The sequence below is a fragment of the Nanorana parkeri genome, unplaced genomic scaffold (genome assembly GCF_000935625.1).
Source record: "Nanorana parkeri isolate BGI_ZX_2015 unplaced genomic scaffold, ASM93562v1 scaffold539, whole genome shotgun sequence".
Lineage (NCBI taxonomy): Eukaryota > Metazoa > Chordata > Amphibia > Anura > Dicroglossidae > Nanorana > Nanorana parkeri.
The window spans coordinates 927,099-945,013 of NW_017306807.1; the positions used below are offsets into that span (position 1 = coordinate 927,099).

The 17,915-nt window shown below is 40.9% G+C and overlaps 1 protein-coding gene across 4 annotated transcripts in view; it reads right to left on the reverse strand.

The window, feature by feature from the left end:
- REPS2 (RALBP1 associated Eps domain containing 2) overlaps positions 1-17,915 on the reverse strand; it is a 104,349-nt gene that overhangs the window by 85,075 nt on the left and 1,359 nt on the right. For all 4 annotated transcript variants that reach the window (XM_018561722.1, XM_018561721.1, XM_018561725.1 and 1 more), the window contains exon 2: positions 5,278-5,401. In XM_018561722.1, the coding sequence (XP_018417224.1) occupies positions 5,278-5,401 (124 nt within the window). The remainder of the gene's footprint in view (positions 1-5,277; positions 5,402-17,915) is intronic.

The following is a 17,915-nucleotide window of genomic DNA, read 5'->3' on the forward strand; positions in this document are numbered from 1 at the left end:
GTCATGCAGCGCTGTACTGAAATGAATTTTATACCCTTTTTTGGGGACAGATAAGAGCTTTCTTTTGGTGGTATTTATTCACCACTGGGGGTTTTATTTTTTTACTATATTAAGGAAAAATTACCAAAAATTATTTTAAAAAAGAGTTTCCCCTATATTAAAATGCTAAAACATTTATTATTACCCAATTTTTTGGTAAAATATAAAAGATGGGGTCACGTCGGGTAAAAAGACACCAAACATGTCAAGCCTTCACACGTCGGGTAAAAAGACACCTAACATGTCAAGCCTTATATAGGGGGATAACAATCCCCCTATATAATAGCAAAGGCACACTGACAGGTCCTCTTTATGGAGACATTAGGGGTCTCTAGGACCCCTAATGTCACCTGTGGACCCCAAAAGAAGCTGATGAAGCAGAGATCTGCTTCATCAGCTTCTTTTCTCTGGCTATAGCAGCCAGATAACTGACAGGGGGGCGGACGCGAATGAGCACATATAGACGATCGGCGGGCTATGGAGCCGCTGATCGCCTATATGTGAAACACCCAGTAACGGGTGTGTGCAATGGTCGGGTCTTTTCTGCCCGTGCGTGCCCGCTAGGGGGCACGCGCGAGCAGAAAAAAAATGCCGTCTGGCGACGGCAACCCGCCAATGCAGCAGTGCCGTCCGTCCGTTTTTTTACAACGGGCGGACGGCAAGAGGTTAAGGAGATTTGGTATAGTGATCCTGGGTTGCCAAATAAAGAAAAGGATGTCATCAGCGTATGCAGCTATTTTATGTTCCTGCCCGGAGAGCTCTATCCCTATGATGTTGGTATTATTTCTAATGGAGAGTAAGAGTGGTTCTAGTGAGAATGCAAATAGAATAGGTGAAAGGGGCCATCCCTGATGGGTACCATTATGAAGTTCAAATGTAGGGGACAATGTGCCATTTATTTTGATCTGTGCCGTGGGTGAGAGAGTATAGGGAGCGTATACAAGCATTCTAGGACCCAGACCTATATGTTCGAGTGTGAGAAGTAGGTAGTCCCAGTCCACTCTATCAAATGCTTTTTCAGCATCGGTAGAGAGGAGCATGGTAGAACCCCCAGCATACGAGGCGTCTTGGATCAAAGAAATGGCCCGTTGTGTGTTATCCCTTTCTTCTCTACTCGGGATAAATCACGTTTGGTCAGGGTCAATAAGTTGGGGCATTAGACGGCCTAATCTATTAGCTATTACTTTGGCATATAGTTTAATATCTGTGTTTAGTAGAGAAATCGGTCTGTAGCTACCATAAACTGAGGGGTCTTTACCTGGCTTAGGAAAAATGGAGATATGTGCATGTAGAGTAGAGGGTACTGGAGGAGTACCCAGAGGAAACTTATTGACATATGCAGCCAGGTGAGGTAGGAGAAGAGTCTGAAACGTCTTGCAATATTTGGCTGTGTAACCGTCTGGGCCGGGGCTTTTGCCCGTCGGGGACGTGGCAATGGTAGCCTGAAGTTCAGTTGAAGATATAGGTGCTTCCAGCGTCAATAGATTAGTGGGTTCCAGTTTTGGGAAGGATATATGTGACAAGTAAGAATGGATCAGCTCTTTGTGGCATTCCTTTTGGTGTGAGGAGGAGTTAGGTCGCACATTGTATAGATCTGCGTAGAATTCCCTAAAGGTCTGCGCAATGACTCTGGTGAGATAAGTGAATAAAAGCGACAGATGAAGGATCCCTGTGCGGACCTGAAACGTTAGCACCGTATGCCAGTATGTGACATTGGGTATTGAATAAACATATCAATACTTTAAAAACCCTTCAAGTGTGTGCCGGTGATTTACTTTTATTTACTATTAGTGTTTTGCACGGCGCCATCCGTGTGGTCACCTGGGCACCACATATACCTTGTGGTTTTGAGACCATGGCAGTGCGAATGGGATTTGGACTTTGTGGTGAGATGAGTGATCGTGTTATTTTTGGTCTTAATTTTATCTATGAATCCCACATTCTGGCGAGCGCGCAGGTGGCGGGCCAAACGTTTACCAGGTTTGTTGCTAAATTCATATGATTTTTGGGATAAATAGCTTAAGGAGCGAGTATATTGCGCCTGGAGGACTGAGCGTAATTCTTCTCGGGTCTTTGTGAGGGCTTGCAAGTGTGTGTCTGCTAGTGTGCTATCTTGTTAGTTCTAAGAGTTTGTAAGTTTGTTCTTTTTTCTTACGAGCTCCATGTGCAATTAAGGCCTCACGAATCGTTGCCTTATGAGCCTCCCATAGGATCCCAGGGGATATCGCCTCCTGATCATTCTCAGGGCCGACAAAGGCCAGATAAAGGTGGGTAGACGAAGAATAGTGGGTAAGAAAGGAGTAAGGGTGAGACAGAAAAGAGAAACCCAATACAATAGAAAAGTAGCGATAGGGGATAACCCCCTTCCGCATTTCCACAGTGTCACAGAACCGTGGCATTGAGGCCAGATGTCAAAACTAAGGACTCCTTTAAAGCCACGGACATCTTCAGTGGGGAACGAGGCAGGGTCCCGAGTGTAGCAGCCCAACGAGTCGGATCCCAGGTATCCACGCATTGTAAAACACATGCATGCGCCCATACCTGGAAGAGCCGGCGCGCTACACGCAGTTTATGAGGGGATGAGTCAGGGGATACATGGCCCGAGCAGTGGAGTAGGCCGCAGCACGTGGGGTGGCCGGAGCCCGCCGATCTGCCAGGTACTTTTTTATACCTGCGGACAGCGTTTTAGAGGAGTCTGCTTTACCGGACTTATTCCTCATCTTAATCGTGGCGATCAGTGGTGTCTAGCTGGTACGGGATATCAAGTAATGGCGACACGTATAATGGCGACATGTCTGGACGCCATTATGTCCTGGAGACGCCTCCGGCTTTGGGTCTTTTGATGGTGTAGGAAGCTGTACTCACTGACACCTTGGCTTTCTTTGCAGTTTCTCTAAAGGAAGGACCTACACTTTTAAGGGTTATATCGGTCTGTCTGTCTTCCTTTGTTAATTGCCTTTTTCTTGCCATATTGAGAGCAATATACTACTTCCTGAAGTAAAATACTGTCCAAATATTGCTTAAAAGGGTGTAGTAACACAGTCTGTAACAACACTGCTTTTATACAGACAGACGGTTTTTGAGTAACCAACAAAAGTTGGGAAACCTGTAGGAATTGTTAGCATAAACTTTCAAGCCTTAAATGTACATACATTGCTGTAGAACAACTGTGAGTTGTTAACCCTTTACTTCTTCCCTGAAAAAGGCTTTTTTGTATAACTCTGAAATGTACAATATATTTTTAGGTTTTTGTTTAAAATCACTGGACTTGAATGGCTTACATTTCTATAAAAATAACATTTGTGTGTGGTATATATATACATACAGGTGAAACTCGATTAGAATATCATGCAAAGTTCATTTATTTCACTAATGCAACTTAAAAGGGGAAACTAATATATGAGATAGACTCATTACATGCAAAGCAAGATAGTTCAAGAACCAGACAAATATTAAAGTAGGAGATGCAGTGCTGCTAAAAGATAAGTGAAAAGGAATGAATGGCCAGTGGGACGCACTGTCAACACATTGCCTGGAAGAGATGTCAAACTCAGAAAAATAGAAACAAAAAGGCATAAAGCAAAGAATTGCTAAAGTATTTCTGAGACCAGTTTCGGACAATTTAGTTTTACTTGTGTGCAAACACATAACCAGCAATTTAATTTTCAGATGAACTGGGTTTATACTGACAAAATGTTTTTATACCAGGCAGGGAGCTTGCTGCCATAGATTTTTTAAATGACAATATAGTATTGAGTTTATTGCGATCATCTAATGGTCAAGCCTTTTTTTACAGCAGCAGGAAATACAACAGACTTCAGGAAGTTGGGTCTGTCATCAAGATGACATACACACAGGATATATCCCAAGCATTAACTGTCCTGCTTCCAGGAGGGAAACAGTTGCCCACTTGCATAATATCAGAACTTCCAAAGCCATGAATGCAAAATAAATTGATACACAATTAAATGCAGCTAATATGCAGATTATTACAGTCTAGAGATTTGCCTTAAAAAGTAAACAAGAACTTTATATAAATAAATGTAAATGTTCTTTTCAATCATGTCAGAACTTCAAAAGAACACAAGGGACATAATTAAAACAACAGTTTCGGCATTCCTGTCCTTCCTGAAGTTTCTGCTGGTGAACTTAAGAAAGGGAAGGAACACTTGAATCTTGTTTGATGATGTTCTTTGGAGTCTTTGATGATTGAAAAGAGCATTTACTTTAAGGGCCTTGGTGCCATCCTTTCCCCTTCACCCCTCCTTGTTACGGTCCTGCTTCTTTCCCTTCTCTTTCTCTTACCTTACTCTCCTCCTATTAATGATCTCTGACACTATCAACCCCGGAATGTAGGAGACTGTTGCCCACTCATTTTCTCCTTATAATTCTAAGGTTGATGTAGGAATATTGCCTCCTCCTCGTAGGACATATTTGCTTTTACATATACACTTGATGATACCTATGCGAGGAAATCTCAAACGTGTTGCCCTGCATACAGTAACCTGTTTGTTATCCTGTTTCATAACAGCTGTGATCATTTATTCTCCATTGTTATTGTCTCAATGCTGAACTTTAAAACCAATAAAATATTTTTGAAATTGAAAAGAGCATTTACACATTTGATTGAATTTATATTATAAACATATAAGATACAAAAGCAAAAGAAACCCATTTAACATAAACAATTTATATTGGGGTGGCCATATTTGCTCATTACATATACAGGCTTTAGCTATAATTGCTGACCTTATTATCTTCCTGTGACTGGAAATAGTATATTCTTGGTAGATACCAATGGCACAAAACTCCCCCAATGTTCCTATAGCTCAGGAACATGCGATCATAGACTATGCTTATACTCACATGAGGTAGGACAAAGGCAGCACTTTTAATATTAAGACGGTTTTTCTCACTCAAAATAATATGATTTAGCATTTCCAACATAAACTCTATTAATTCCCATCGCAAGAAGGATTTTTAGAGAGTGGTCCACTTTAACTTTAAAAACAACTGCCTTGCTTTAACTCTCGAACGCTGATCTTGTTCCACATGTGGCAGATTCACTTTAAAAAACGCAAGCCTTTGCTGGTCTAAAAATACTGTTTATTTGCTGTTCCCATACATTTGCACATACAGATGCTATTTTAATGGTAGATCATACATAACATCTTGATAGTCAGCAATAATGACTGCATCGGAGCAAACATTTCATTGCACAGCGTATCAGTTTCTCACCACATTTGATGCTCTCCAGGCTAACTGGCAGGCCGGCTTGTGCTGCAGCAATTAATTTCAAAGCAATAAAAAACTGAGCTGGTCCAAAGTAACCGATAAGTTTTGCACCACACAGCTCCGTGATCTAGGAGAAAGGAGAAAGAACAAAGAACTAAGCATAAAATAAGAAAGCATATATTTCAATATACAGCTCTGAAAACACAACTTCATATCAGAAGCTTTTATGCTTGCCAGTGAACACATCTAAAAATGACATCAATCTTGTCCTATTACAACACAATTATGGGTGGAATACCATACTTTGTTAAACATTACTGCCCATCTATGCGAGAGTCTTTAATCCAACAAAACAGATTAGTAATACAATCAACAGACATTCAATAACATTTTTATTTCCCAAGTATACATGTGACAAAGTATAGTATCTAACTGGTAGCAAAACAGTAAATTTTTTTCAAGCTTCCAATACAGTCACAAGGAAGCAATATTAAAGATTTTTATTTTATATATCCTGCTGAAAACCTTTTGCTCAAAAAAAAAAAAAAACTCCTGAGGACAGGGTAGGATTTATATAATCTTTTGGCACCGAACATTGTGCACCTTAAAGTGACATTAAAGTAAAAAAAATGTTTCCCTCCCCCCAGTGTTAATGTTAGCACTTACCTTAAATGATGTTTCTTATTCCGATCTTCTTCTTTCCTGATGTTTTTATCTGTCCCTCCAGCGGTGTGGCGGCTCTCCGATCCAGCGGTGTCTGCATGCGGGTGCATGCGTCCATACACTTACCTTGCGTCTCTGCTCGTCTCCCGGCCGAGAATCCGAACTGTGCATGCGCCCGCCCCAAGATGCTTTGCGGCCGCCCGTACAGAAAAAAAAGGTAAGTTTAAACCGTTGTTTTAGCGGGTTTTTTTTTTTTAAAACTGTTTGCCTATATCTCCTGCTCGATAGCAGGAGATATAGGAAAAAAAACCCTTTAAGGGGAACCCGACATGCAGGGTAAAGTGTTTAAAGCTTCACTTATAGTATAACTAAACCCTTAATAATAAATTCATGTCCCTATATGTAATTTTGAGAAAAAAAAAAAACATCTGCCCAGTCTTTCAAAAAATATAATCAGAAGCTTATATTTTTAATGTGCGGCATTGCTATTCTTTAATTTTGGTTTATGGGATGGCACACCCAGAAGTAATGAAGTAGTGAACTAAAGCTCAGAAGCAGCTGTCTATCACAGGAAATGGGAGGTGTTGAAGCAGAAGGTCCCTTCCTTTGTAAATGCCTTACTTTCTGCCTTGTCTTGAGGCAGCATGTTGGCTTGTACAGAGAGAAGCATGCATTCCAAAGATGGCAACACGGCTTCTGCCTAGGGAGACACTTTGGCAAATATGTCACGTAGTAAGTGGCAATAGAGGCTGTCAGTGGAAAGGTCAACAGGCTGAAAGAAGAAAATGATCAGAGAATCAGGATTGTAAGGAAATATTCAACCTTAAAGTTCAAGACATAAATAAATATTCTTAACCCTTGCAGTGCTCGTTTTCATCTAAAAAAAAAAAAAAGAGAAACTCACCTGAAGCTTGGATCCGGCTGGCTCCTAGACTAATGCCTTCAGCCTGTCTCCCCCCTCCACTTCAGCAATTCCCTTGGTGGTCCCTTGGTATAATGGTTGTTGCTTACCATTATACCAAAACACCATTATACTTAACAAAATGCAAAACTGTAATTTTTCTACTGTTTATAATTTCAAAGGGGGGAGTTACTGTTCACCCTCATCAACCCTGTCTGTACTGTGCTGGCAGATCCTCAAAAGAAATATCTAAGAGGTAAGAAATAGTTCTTAAAAATTATTTCTCGGTCACTCTCCTTTCCCCCTTCATGACCCCTAGTTAACTTACTTAAAAGAGAACTATGGGGTAAACTTTTTATCCCATAGTTATCCCATAGTATCCCAGGGTCACGGCAGGACATATACTAACCTCCTCCTCTGACCCAAAGCGCAGTATATAGCATGCTATTACCCGCCATATACTGAGAGCACTGCAGCCAGGACGGATCCTGACAATACTGTCTGAATCCACCCAGCTGGCTGATTGACAGCAGGCTCTGCCTATCTAGAGTCAGCGCTGGAGTATCAGAGAGGGGAGGGGAGATTCCCAGCGGGGAGCGGTGACTGACAGTCATCACTCTCTGCAGGGAGAAGATCGGGAAGTATGCGAGCGACGGTATGTGTTCACTGACTTCCCGATCTATAGAGCCGATGTGCAACAGCTTCCTTGTCACAGGTCAGCTCCAACTATGGGGATGAGTGATTTTCACTCACCTCATAGTTCTCCTTTAGGAGTCCCTCCTCTTTGAGTTTACATTATCCAACAACAGGTCATTAGGGGACCCTAACCACTTGTATTTACCCAGGTTATCTGCACTTTAATAGCTCCTTTGAAGTAGAAAGGTGACACTAGGGGTCTAATTGACCCCTAAAGTTACCTTAAAGAAAACCTGTCACCACTAATATGCTATCATATAGGGGATTGTAAGCACCCCTGTGTGATAGCAATGAAGTTGTTTAAAAAAAAAAAAAGTTTTAAAAATAGAGAGTCAAATAAATTGAAAAATATCAAACAAAAATGTTAAAGTCCCCTGCCCCCACAAACACACACATATTAATGTAAACACACGTCGGGTACAACTACACATGAAAATGACGATTGGCCTACACTATAATTAGGAAAAATTACTGAAAATTTTGGGGAAAAAAAGTTTTTTTAACATGATGTTAGGAAACATTTATTATTACCCATTTTTTTGGTAAAATATAAAAGTCGGGGTCACGTCGGTTAAATAGACACCAAACATGTCAAGCTTTAAAATTGCGCGCACCCGCGACATCGCAGAAAACTACCATACCCAAAATTGGCCATAGGCGACACTTTAAAAGCTTTTACCGCTCATCAGTTTAGTGTTATCAGTGATTGATGGCCCTAAAATTATTGCTCTCACTGTGACGTTCGCGGCGATATGGAAGATGTGCGGCGTAATAGGCGCAATTGTCTTTTTTGCACGTATGCGCCCCCGACGCATGTTTGCATGCGTGTATGTATGGGTGGGGACTTTTACATTTTTTACATTTTTTTTTTATTCTTTTTTATGTGTAACTTGAAAAAAAAAATTGGGGGGGGGGACTTTTAATTTTTTTTTCCTTTTTTTCACTAAACTATATTGCTATCACATACGGGGGCTAATAAAACCCCTATATGATAGCAAAATATGTGACAGGTCCACTTTATGGAGACATTAGGGGTCTCCAAGACCCCTAATGTCACCTAGATGTCACGTTGCAAAATACAAGCGATCGTTTGTATGTTAACAGGCACCGCTGCCCGTTTTTAAATTGCGGCCACTTCCCGCTCACGAGGGGGCGTGTCTGAGCGGACATCTAAAGGAGGTTACTTCTGTTAAGGAGGTTACGTCTACCTGCCAGGCAGACCAAGTCATGCTTCTGCACACCTGTCATCATAGCACTCACACTTAGCCTTTTACATTCCTGCTGCAGGGCTACAAAGACAATCTGCAAATGCAAACTTTCTGAAAATTGGTATTTGCATATATTTAGGCAGCGCCCCCAACAACAAACACACACATTAGGTAGCTTTATTCTTCATGGGGGGTAGGGGATTTAACTATTAGAATATATATCTTTTTAATATACTACATGGCTGACTCTAAGCAAAAAAATTATTTCTGGGGGCAACCTCCACACTGCAAGGGTAAAGTGCTCGTTTTATACTTAGCCAATACTTAGAGATGACTTGCTCTTAGACCAGTCTCCTTCTGGCCTCTCCCCCCCCCCTGCACCAGTGGTCTAAGGATCCCTGAGTTATCACGTTCTATACACAGTGTATTGGACGTGAGGACGATGAGGAACAAACCATTGCTGCAGCAGAGAAGGAGGCAGGGACCAAAGTAACAGCCAGCCAGCTACACAGTTGGAGTGAGTATAACTTTTTTTTTAGCACCTAGACAAAAATGAGCCCTTAACCCTTGCATTGCAGGGGTAGTCCCACTGCAAGGGTTAAGAACACTTGTGTATGGAGTTCTGCTTTAACCAACAGCATGTTACGATATGCCAGAAATGAAGGCAGCTCTGTATTCATTATTCAGGTGTGGTGCAGAGGAAGGAGCATGAGTGACAGAGAGCTGATAAGTCTGCTGCTTTTCCTTTCACTGTCCAGTCACAGAGAGGGGCTATGGATTAGCATATTTAACCATTTGTCTGCAGTTTAGCTTTAACAACTTTTTCTTTTAATTTCAGTCTATAAACTAACAATACATTATGGGCTCAGCTTCTGTCCCCAGTGCTTGCCCTCAGGTTCGGATGGTGCCCAATCTTTACTTGTTAGCCATTTTGCTGGTAAATTAACCCCTTCACGACCTATGACAGGATAATCCCGTGATGAAGTCTGAAGAGGTTATACAGACGCCGGGAGTCTGTTCCATTTTGTAGAGCCGACGATCGGCTTTACAGTAGAAGCGATTCTGGCGGCCTCAGCTGCCACCAGATTGCTTTTACGATCCGTTAACTGGGCCACCCACCACCTGGACACCCCCGCCTTGTTTCCTGTGCTTCGCTGCCCCTCCTACGTGCCCAGGACTGGCTTGCCGGGTATTGGCGGGAAGCTGGGGAACTATGCGATGGGAGCGACACGTATTGCATCACTTCCAGTCCCATAGCTGTCATTGCTGGGCTCCTGAGTCGATCTGCACTTCAAGCATGTTGGGTATCTATGTACTCGGTGTAACCTCATCTGTTATATTTTACAAAATGGTTTTATATTGTGTTTTAGGGAACTTAAATTAACTTAAGTGCATTTTTCACAAAATGTTTTGTTTTTATAATAAGTTGTGCTAATGCCCTGCAACACAAAAATTTGCAACTGCCGCCATTTCATTCTATAGGGTCTTGGCTTTCCAAAAATATATAATGTTTGGGGTTTTTAATTAATTTTCAGGCCTAAAATGTGGAGCAAAAAATTAAAAAAAAAGGACATGGTCCTTAAGGGGTTTAGAGTAATAGAAGTGCTGAACATCTTAGAAAATTAAATGTTTATTTTAGAAAAAAAAACATAGGGAATTGCGCATGGAGAGATGTTTTGTATATTTGTTTTTGCCCTGAAATAAACCTTAAACATTGTTTACATAAAATTAACATTGTATAAAATCATTCTGCAGTGGTAAGAACAGAAGTAAATGTAATCTATAAGGGTCATTTACAGGTGAAACTCGATTAGAATATCGCGCAAAAGTAATTGCAGTAAGTGCTGCAAAAGGGGCCCAAACCAAGTACTGAGTACATATGCATGCTTGTACTTTTCAGAGGTCCGATATTGTTCTATGTACAATCCTTGTTTTATTGATTGCATGTAATATTCTACTTTTTTGAGGTTGTGGATTTGGGGTTCTTGGGGTTTTCATGAGCTGTAAGCTATAATCATCACAATTATGACAAATCACGTCTTGAATTATCTTGCTTTGCATGTAATGAGTCTATCTCATATATTAGTTTCACCTTTTAAGTTGCATTAGTGAAATAAATTAACTTTGCACGATATTCTAATTATTCGAGTTTCACCTGTATATTCAATAAAATACATGAATGCAACCATATTAAAGAGGAATTTCACCCTTATTTTTAAAATGACAACAAAAGCACCTTTAGAAATGTTTAGTAATGACAATCTACAAACACATACTTCTAGATAATTGCCGGTTTTGTATTCTTTACATGCCTTATTTCTCTTTCCTTCCTCAGTCTTCTGACAGTGGCCATGTTTACTAAGAGCATATTAATATATTGCCCCTTTACTTCCTGGAACTCTGGCACATGTGACTAGGACATGTGACCATGCACATCACCTCAAGGGAGGAAAATGCCTTTCCCTGAGATCTCACGAGATTACAGATGACATTTCCCAGCAATGCTCTGCTGATGTAACCTTCCCAGGATGCATCTCTTGGGCACAGGCTACATCACTAATGCCCAAGAGGACGAGAAAGTGGAAAAACAATAATTGTAAGTAAAAGAAAAATATGTTTAATTAACTAATCAATGCAAGTTGATTTTATATCAGCATGCAGAGCTGAATGCTGATGTGATTTTTAGTGAAAGGGGGAAAAGGCCCACTGTAATGTCCCATTTTAATTAAGAGGGGAACTTTTTTTTTTTTTTTTTTTTATCCTTTTAACAAATACACAATGAAATTGCAACAAATCAACATAAGGCCCTCGCAGGCACCCACAAGAGCAAAATTAATTATAGAAGTAAAGCACATAAGAAGCACTAAGTAGTAATACAACATATGAACAAAAGACCATAACATATATCCACACAAATAACACCCCATCCTTAAAAAAAGGACAGAGAATTAACAAAAAATAAAATGAAACCATGTGCATGATAAATAACTAAAATCAACAGGATTTATTGTGAAACAAAACAAACAAAAAAAACCTCAATATTTAAAATAACACACATTAAGGAGGAAAAAGGAGGAAATACCATAGATGGAAAAAAAAAAGCATAAGAACAAGGAGGAGAGAGGGGAGCAAGTAAGAACAAGAAAATAGACAAGGGGAAAAAAAACAGTGGAAGAACATGAGAACACAGGAGAAGTAAGGAACATAAGAAAAAGGAGCTGCTGACCACCCGACACGGCATCCACAGCCCAGAGGCAGGGGTTACCAGACTGAAATCATCTACCAGACTGAAGCTCGACTCAAACAACCCACCTAGAATAGAATATCACTGAGCAGACTCCGAGGCTATAATCAGCAAATAGGGTTCAGTGGTAGTATAATGCAACCAAGGTCTCCAGATAGTACGGAATCATTCCTCCGTGTTATGAACAGTGGCAGTAAAGTCCTCCATTAGATAAGTCTCACTGACATTAGTAAAAATCAAAATTGCAAAGAAGAAGAGGAGAACTTTTAACCAAAACTAAAACCTTACCTAAAGCGTTTATAAGTGCCCCTTAAACTTTACCAGTGTTTCATTGTTTATTTGTTTCGTGTGTCAGGCATACCCCATTTATTGCTTCAGTGACTGTTATTACAGCAGTTACCAGTGCAATAAAGAAAAGAAAAACAAAATCCATCTGGAACTTGTATCTAAACCCAAGTCATTATCCACCCTCCGGCTTCCTGATTTCCTGATTGGCCAGAAAGCCGGCTCCATGCTTCCTCGTCACCTGGTGAGGAGGGAGCATGGAGACGACTTTCCGGCTAATCGGGAAGCTAGGGGATGAGTCATTACATCCTTAATGGGACTTCCAATAACGGTATTGGCGAATCCCGAAAAAAAATATATCAGTACTCGATACGAAAAACCGGTATCGGTGTTTCCCTAGTATATAGCAATACAAGTGTAGTTTGGCCAAACTGCATTTCCGACTAGGAAGCCAAGCTCACCTTTTCAGTTGCCTACTGTCATCTGTTCTGTGCAGAATCCACTAAAGTGTGCAGGACACAGAAACTCTGTATTACCCGCCCACCTAAAGGGTAGGTAAAGTGAACTGAAATAAAATAAAAATAAGCCCCCAGGAGCTATTAGTCATAATGTGCTAGCATGCAGAGCATACAAGCACAGTATGGCCGACTTACCTGCCAAAGCAATACCCTCCAGTGCTGCGCTCCTCTCTCGCCAACGCTTCCATCTTTGCCATGGGCTTCAGCCGCTCAACTGACCAGACCCAGATGACTAAACTCCAGCTCATGTGAATGGGAGTTATCTTATTTCAACATGCCAAGCCTGTGCTCTGAGCTGCATATGTGTGGTTTAGTTTACAGGAAAAAAAAAATCCTGATAGGCAGCAGGAGGCTTTAATGACAGAAGAGACTTACACAGTCTCTTCTGCCATAGAAAGCTTGCTGGTGGGCTTTTTATTTTATTTTTTTACTACCACTTTACTATATTTTCCACTTACTATATGTAGAATTTATCGAGCTAGTGACAATGGTAGCTTAGCTTAAAAGTCAAGCTCACTCGGTTACAGCCATGCTGAGGTTTTGAGGATATCTTTCTATGAGGACTTTGCGCAACAGTATACAGTACATTTAGTGGGTGATCGAACCCTACGCTACCCAGCCCAAAATGCTAAATTCCACATTTGAAAGATTTGTTCTATAGTTGATATTGCAGGACAGATGTAACATGTTGCACATTAACTAAAGCCGAGTTGTCCCTATCCAAAATCAGATGTCGAAAATGTGTCCTAGCAGCAGTGGAAGCATTGCTTCTCTTTGAACAATCTATTAAGGATGCCAGTAACCAAGGTATGCCATCTGGACTCAGGCCAGGTTTGGCATAGTTTACCCCCAAGAAGCTTCAGGCAAGGAAAAAAAAAAAAAAGAGAGAAAATTGATTCCCTACAAGCACTATGAAAAGGATTACATTCAGAAATTAGGCCACAAAAGGATTTAAATTCCAGCTGTACTCAACAAGCGACAGACACACAGATCAACAGGAGAAAGAACAAAACTTACAAATGTTTAAATGAACCTGTAGGTCTTGGAGTAATTCGCTCAGGGTTTCATAAGCTGGGTTTTAACGAGCGTTTCCGATATGGAATCAAGGATTTGCACATACCACTGGCACGGCAGGGTAGTCTGAGCAATTATATTACATGAAGCACTCTGCAAACTCTGTATGATACTAAGAAAATCATAAATGCTTCTACACAAATCCACCATTTTTTTACATTTCAAATTCTGCATGCAGACCTGTGCCCAACATATTCATCCCACAAACCACTGGCATTAGATATACACTGCCTGGGCAAAAAAAAAAGTCACACATTCTAAGATTTAGTTAGATGGCCTTTAGCTATGGCTCCATCCCGATATCAGCTAATTACTGGTTCAGCACTAGCTATAGAAAGCCCCTAACACAAGATAGCTACAGTCAAATAGCTAGAGCTAAAAAATCACCCCCACACATATAATGATTTATAAATATAAGATCATCATTATAATGAACATGGTTTTACAAAACAGTGCCCATTTACCATGAGAAACGTGTTTGATTTAGGGCCTGTTCACACAACGTCAATTTTCTGTGCTGACCTGATCCGTACGCTCCTGCACTAAAAATGTATGCCAATGTATCCCTATGTGTTTTATGGGCTTCCGTTCTCACGTGCGCAGTCCGTTCAGGTTACGACAGAAAAAATACTGCATGTCACATTTTGTCCGGTCAGGAAACGGTCTGGAAACGCAGAACGCGTCAAAAACGCATCAAAAATGCACTGCAGCTAACATACTGACAGCCCCACTCCAGCAAAAAAAAAATTTTAAATTCTTTTTTTTTTTTTTAACTGGAACGCATCAAAAACACGGCAGAAACACAAAGCACCGCGTCTGCAGATCCGCACCTGAAAATCATGTGAACAGGCCCTTAATGTCATCTTACCCAGCATCATATGCTCATCTTTCCTTCATTATCCCTCCAATCCATTCAGCTGATGGCAGTAAGAAAATGAAGCCTTGTAAGCTCCGAGTTTCATTAGAGCTTTCAGAGAGCTGAGACCACTATTCCTACCCCATGTGAGCACCATGAGTCAATCATCGGCACTGTCGACACAAATGCTCCTCCATGCTTGCAAGTATAGCACATTTTCTTCCCTCTAATCAGCTGAACAGAGGGGTGATCAGCTTTGGGAAGTATAGCTGCAGGGTGGGGAATGCCCCTGGCACAACTGTTTGGGACGGAAGGCGAGGTGTCAGTCACACTTTTGCGCAGGCTTGGGTGAACTCAGGCAAAATGGATTTGCACCAAGCCCCCATGTATCAATGGTTGGAAATAATTGAATTTCAATGAGGTGTATAATAAGGAGGGCAGGGAAAGGACACATTTAAGTGTTCTATAAAGAAAAACTTTGGCCCCTTTCACACAGGCATTCCAATCAATTCTGCCTATCAGTTTTTTTTAGGCGGATCTGAATGGAAGACCAATGGTAGTCCATGGGCAGCTGGATCTAAATAAACATGCATCCGTTTACATCTGCTTACCCCCAACTCCAGCTAGCGCCAGAGAAAAAACAGAAGAAAGATCCATTTTGGCAGACCTGATCATGGTGGATTGGGTGCAATCTGATGTAAACTGATGCATGTCCACTTACATCCAACTATCCATAGATCTAACATGGGTCCAGTATGTTAAAGAACTCCGGGCAAAATTGTTCCTAACCCTTGCAGTAGGGCTACCCCTGCATTGCAAGGATTAAGCGCTCATTTTTGTCTAGATGCAACAAAAAAAAAAAGTTATACTCATTTGAACCTCGGAGCCAGCCAGCTTTCACTGCGCTCCCTCCAGCCTGTCTCCTCCTCTGCTGTAGCGATGCAATGTCCCTTGGCATCCTCACATTCTATACACTGTATTGGACGTGATGACTCAGGGACCTTAGACCGCTGGAGCACAAGGGGAGAGAAGCTCCACGGACTGGTCTAAGAGCAAGCAAACCTGAGGTTCTGGTGAGTATAACTTATTTTTGCACCTAGACCGAAAGGAGCACTTAACCCTCTCAGAGAGATGTTAGCCCCACTGCAAGGGGTAAGAAAAATTTTGCCTAGATTTCTTTAAGTTTTTTTTTTTCTCGTGTATATAAAGCGTTTTGTCAATGTTTCTGCATAACCTTCCCCCTTGTTACTCTTACAATGTGAATAGCTACTCAGACATAACCTATAAAACAATAAATGGTCCTTGCTAATGGTGTTTTATGAGGCCTTTAGTGCTCTCTGATTCAGTACTTTGGGAACACTTACGCAGTCAATCATTTATTTAAAAGGGCACTCTTTTTTTTTTCCTTTTCCTTTTAGGTCTCCCAATAATTAAACAGAATGATCTTGTACTAAGTATGATCAGGGGGTCAGATCCTCAGCCCAATTCATGATGTGGAAATTATTCACATGGTTGACATTTTTATGGTGCCTGCATCTGGTAGGAAAAGCAATCATTGTAGGACCATTTTGTTCTGGACATCTGTCTGGCTAGGAAGCCAAAGACCTGAACTTTACAAAACAAACAAACACATTGGGACCCAAATACACTTGGGCTGATGTATAAAACGCTGTTCATATGGCATTCCTGCCACTAGATGAAGCATAGGAATTACTCCTCTGCTCCACCTGGTAGCATTAATGCCAGGTGAATGGCATTTGCCCAGCAATATGCTTGAGGGAAATATATACATCAACCACTTAGGCATCTCACACAGCGCTTACAACATAAACATTTCTGTTTTTTATAGGGCACCAACAGGTTTAGTCAGAAAAGTAGAAGGGAAAACCAGTAAGTGCAAAGTGCAGTACTTATAGCAGCTCATCAGAACCCAAACTGTACTGATCTCACTTCCAATTGGTTGATGTAGGTAACTATAAGCAGCTCATCAGAACCCATACTGTACTGATCTCACTTCCAATTGGTTGATGTAGGTAACTATAAGCAGCTCATCAGAACCCATATGGTACAAAATCCAGACTGTACTGATCTCACGTCCAATTGGTTGATGTAGGTAACTATAAGTAGCTCAACAAAATCCAGACTGTACTGATCTCACTTCCAATTGGTTGATGTAGGTAACTATAAGCAGCTCATCAGAACCCATACGGTACTGATCTCACGTCCAATTGGTTGATGTAGGTAACTATAAGTAGCTCAACAAAATCCAGACTGTACTGATCTCACTTCCAATTGGTTGGAGGTAGGTAATTATACTTTGCCCAACATAAGATAATATTTTACTGACAATATGCTCTGGAAACTCTTAGGAAACTACCGGCTACTTAAAGAAACTCCAGGCATTTTAATTTATATTCCACAATAGATAAAAAAAACACTTTGTGTGACCAAATGCTCCTGCACACCCAGATATTACCATGTAAAATGTATCAGTGACATTATCACTGTCCTGTGCAGGGAGTAAAGATGTGGGAGGGACCCAGCAGGCTTTACCCACTACAGGCTACCTGAAGATAACTACAGGAGAGGGCGTATACAAGACCAGTCACCCTGCACAAGAAGTGAGAATCTGCCAGCTCTGTTTGGGTATTCTGACAGTGGTTGGAGCTGCTGTCAGAATACAAAAGAAACATGGGGGATTTCTCAATCAACACACTAGTAGTGTTGATGGAGGAATCTGCTCTATTTTTTTATTCATCCTGCAAGTTGAATTAAGAAAATAGGGCAGTGTATGGCTGGCTTTAGTCAGCTGCTGTACAAAATAATGGAGACCAGTGGTCAAGATCTACTGATCTTTGCTGTGTCCTTCAATTAACAGAAATAAGGCTTTTTCACTCTAACCCCGTTGGAAGGTGTTGCCTAATGTGGTCTCACCTTAGACAAGGCAACATACCTTATGTGCAATTAGTTCAGTTAATTTTCTGCACAGTGTAGTGCATCGCAACACTCTATAATATATTGCAACCAACTAATTGATTAGTTGATGGAGAGGGGAAGAGATTTTTTTTTAATGCAATTGATGGAAAAAATAATGGGGACACTAATTGATTATGAAAATAATCGTTAGCTGCAGCCCCAACTGCAACCTGCTGACGCATATAGAGTTAAATAGATTATTATAACACACATATATATA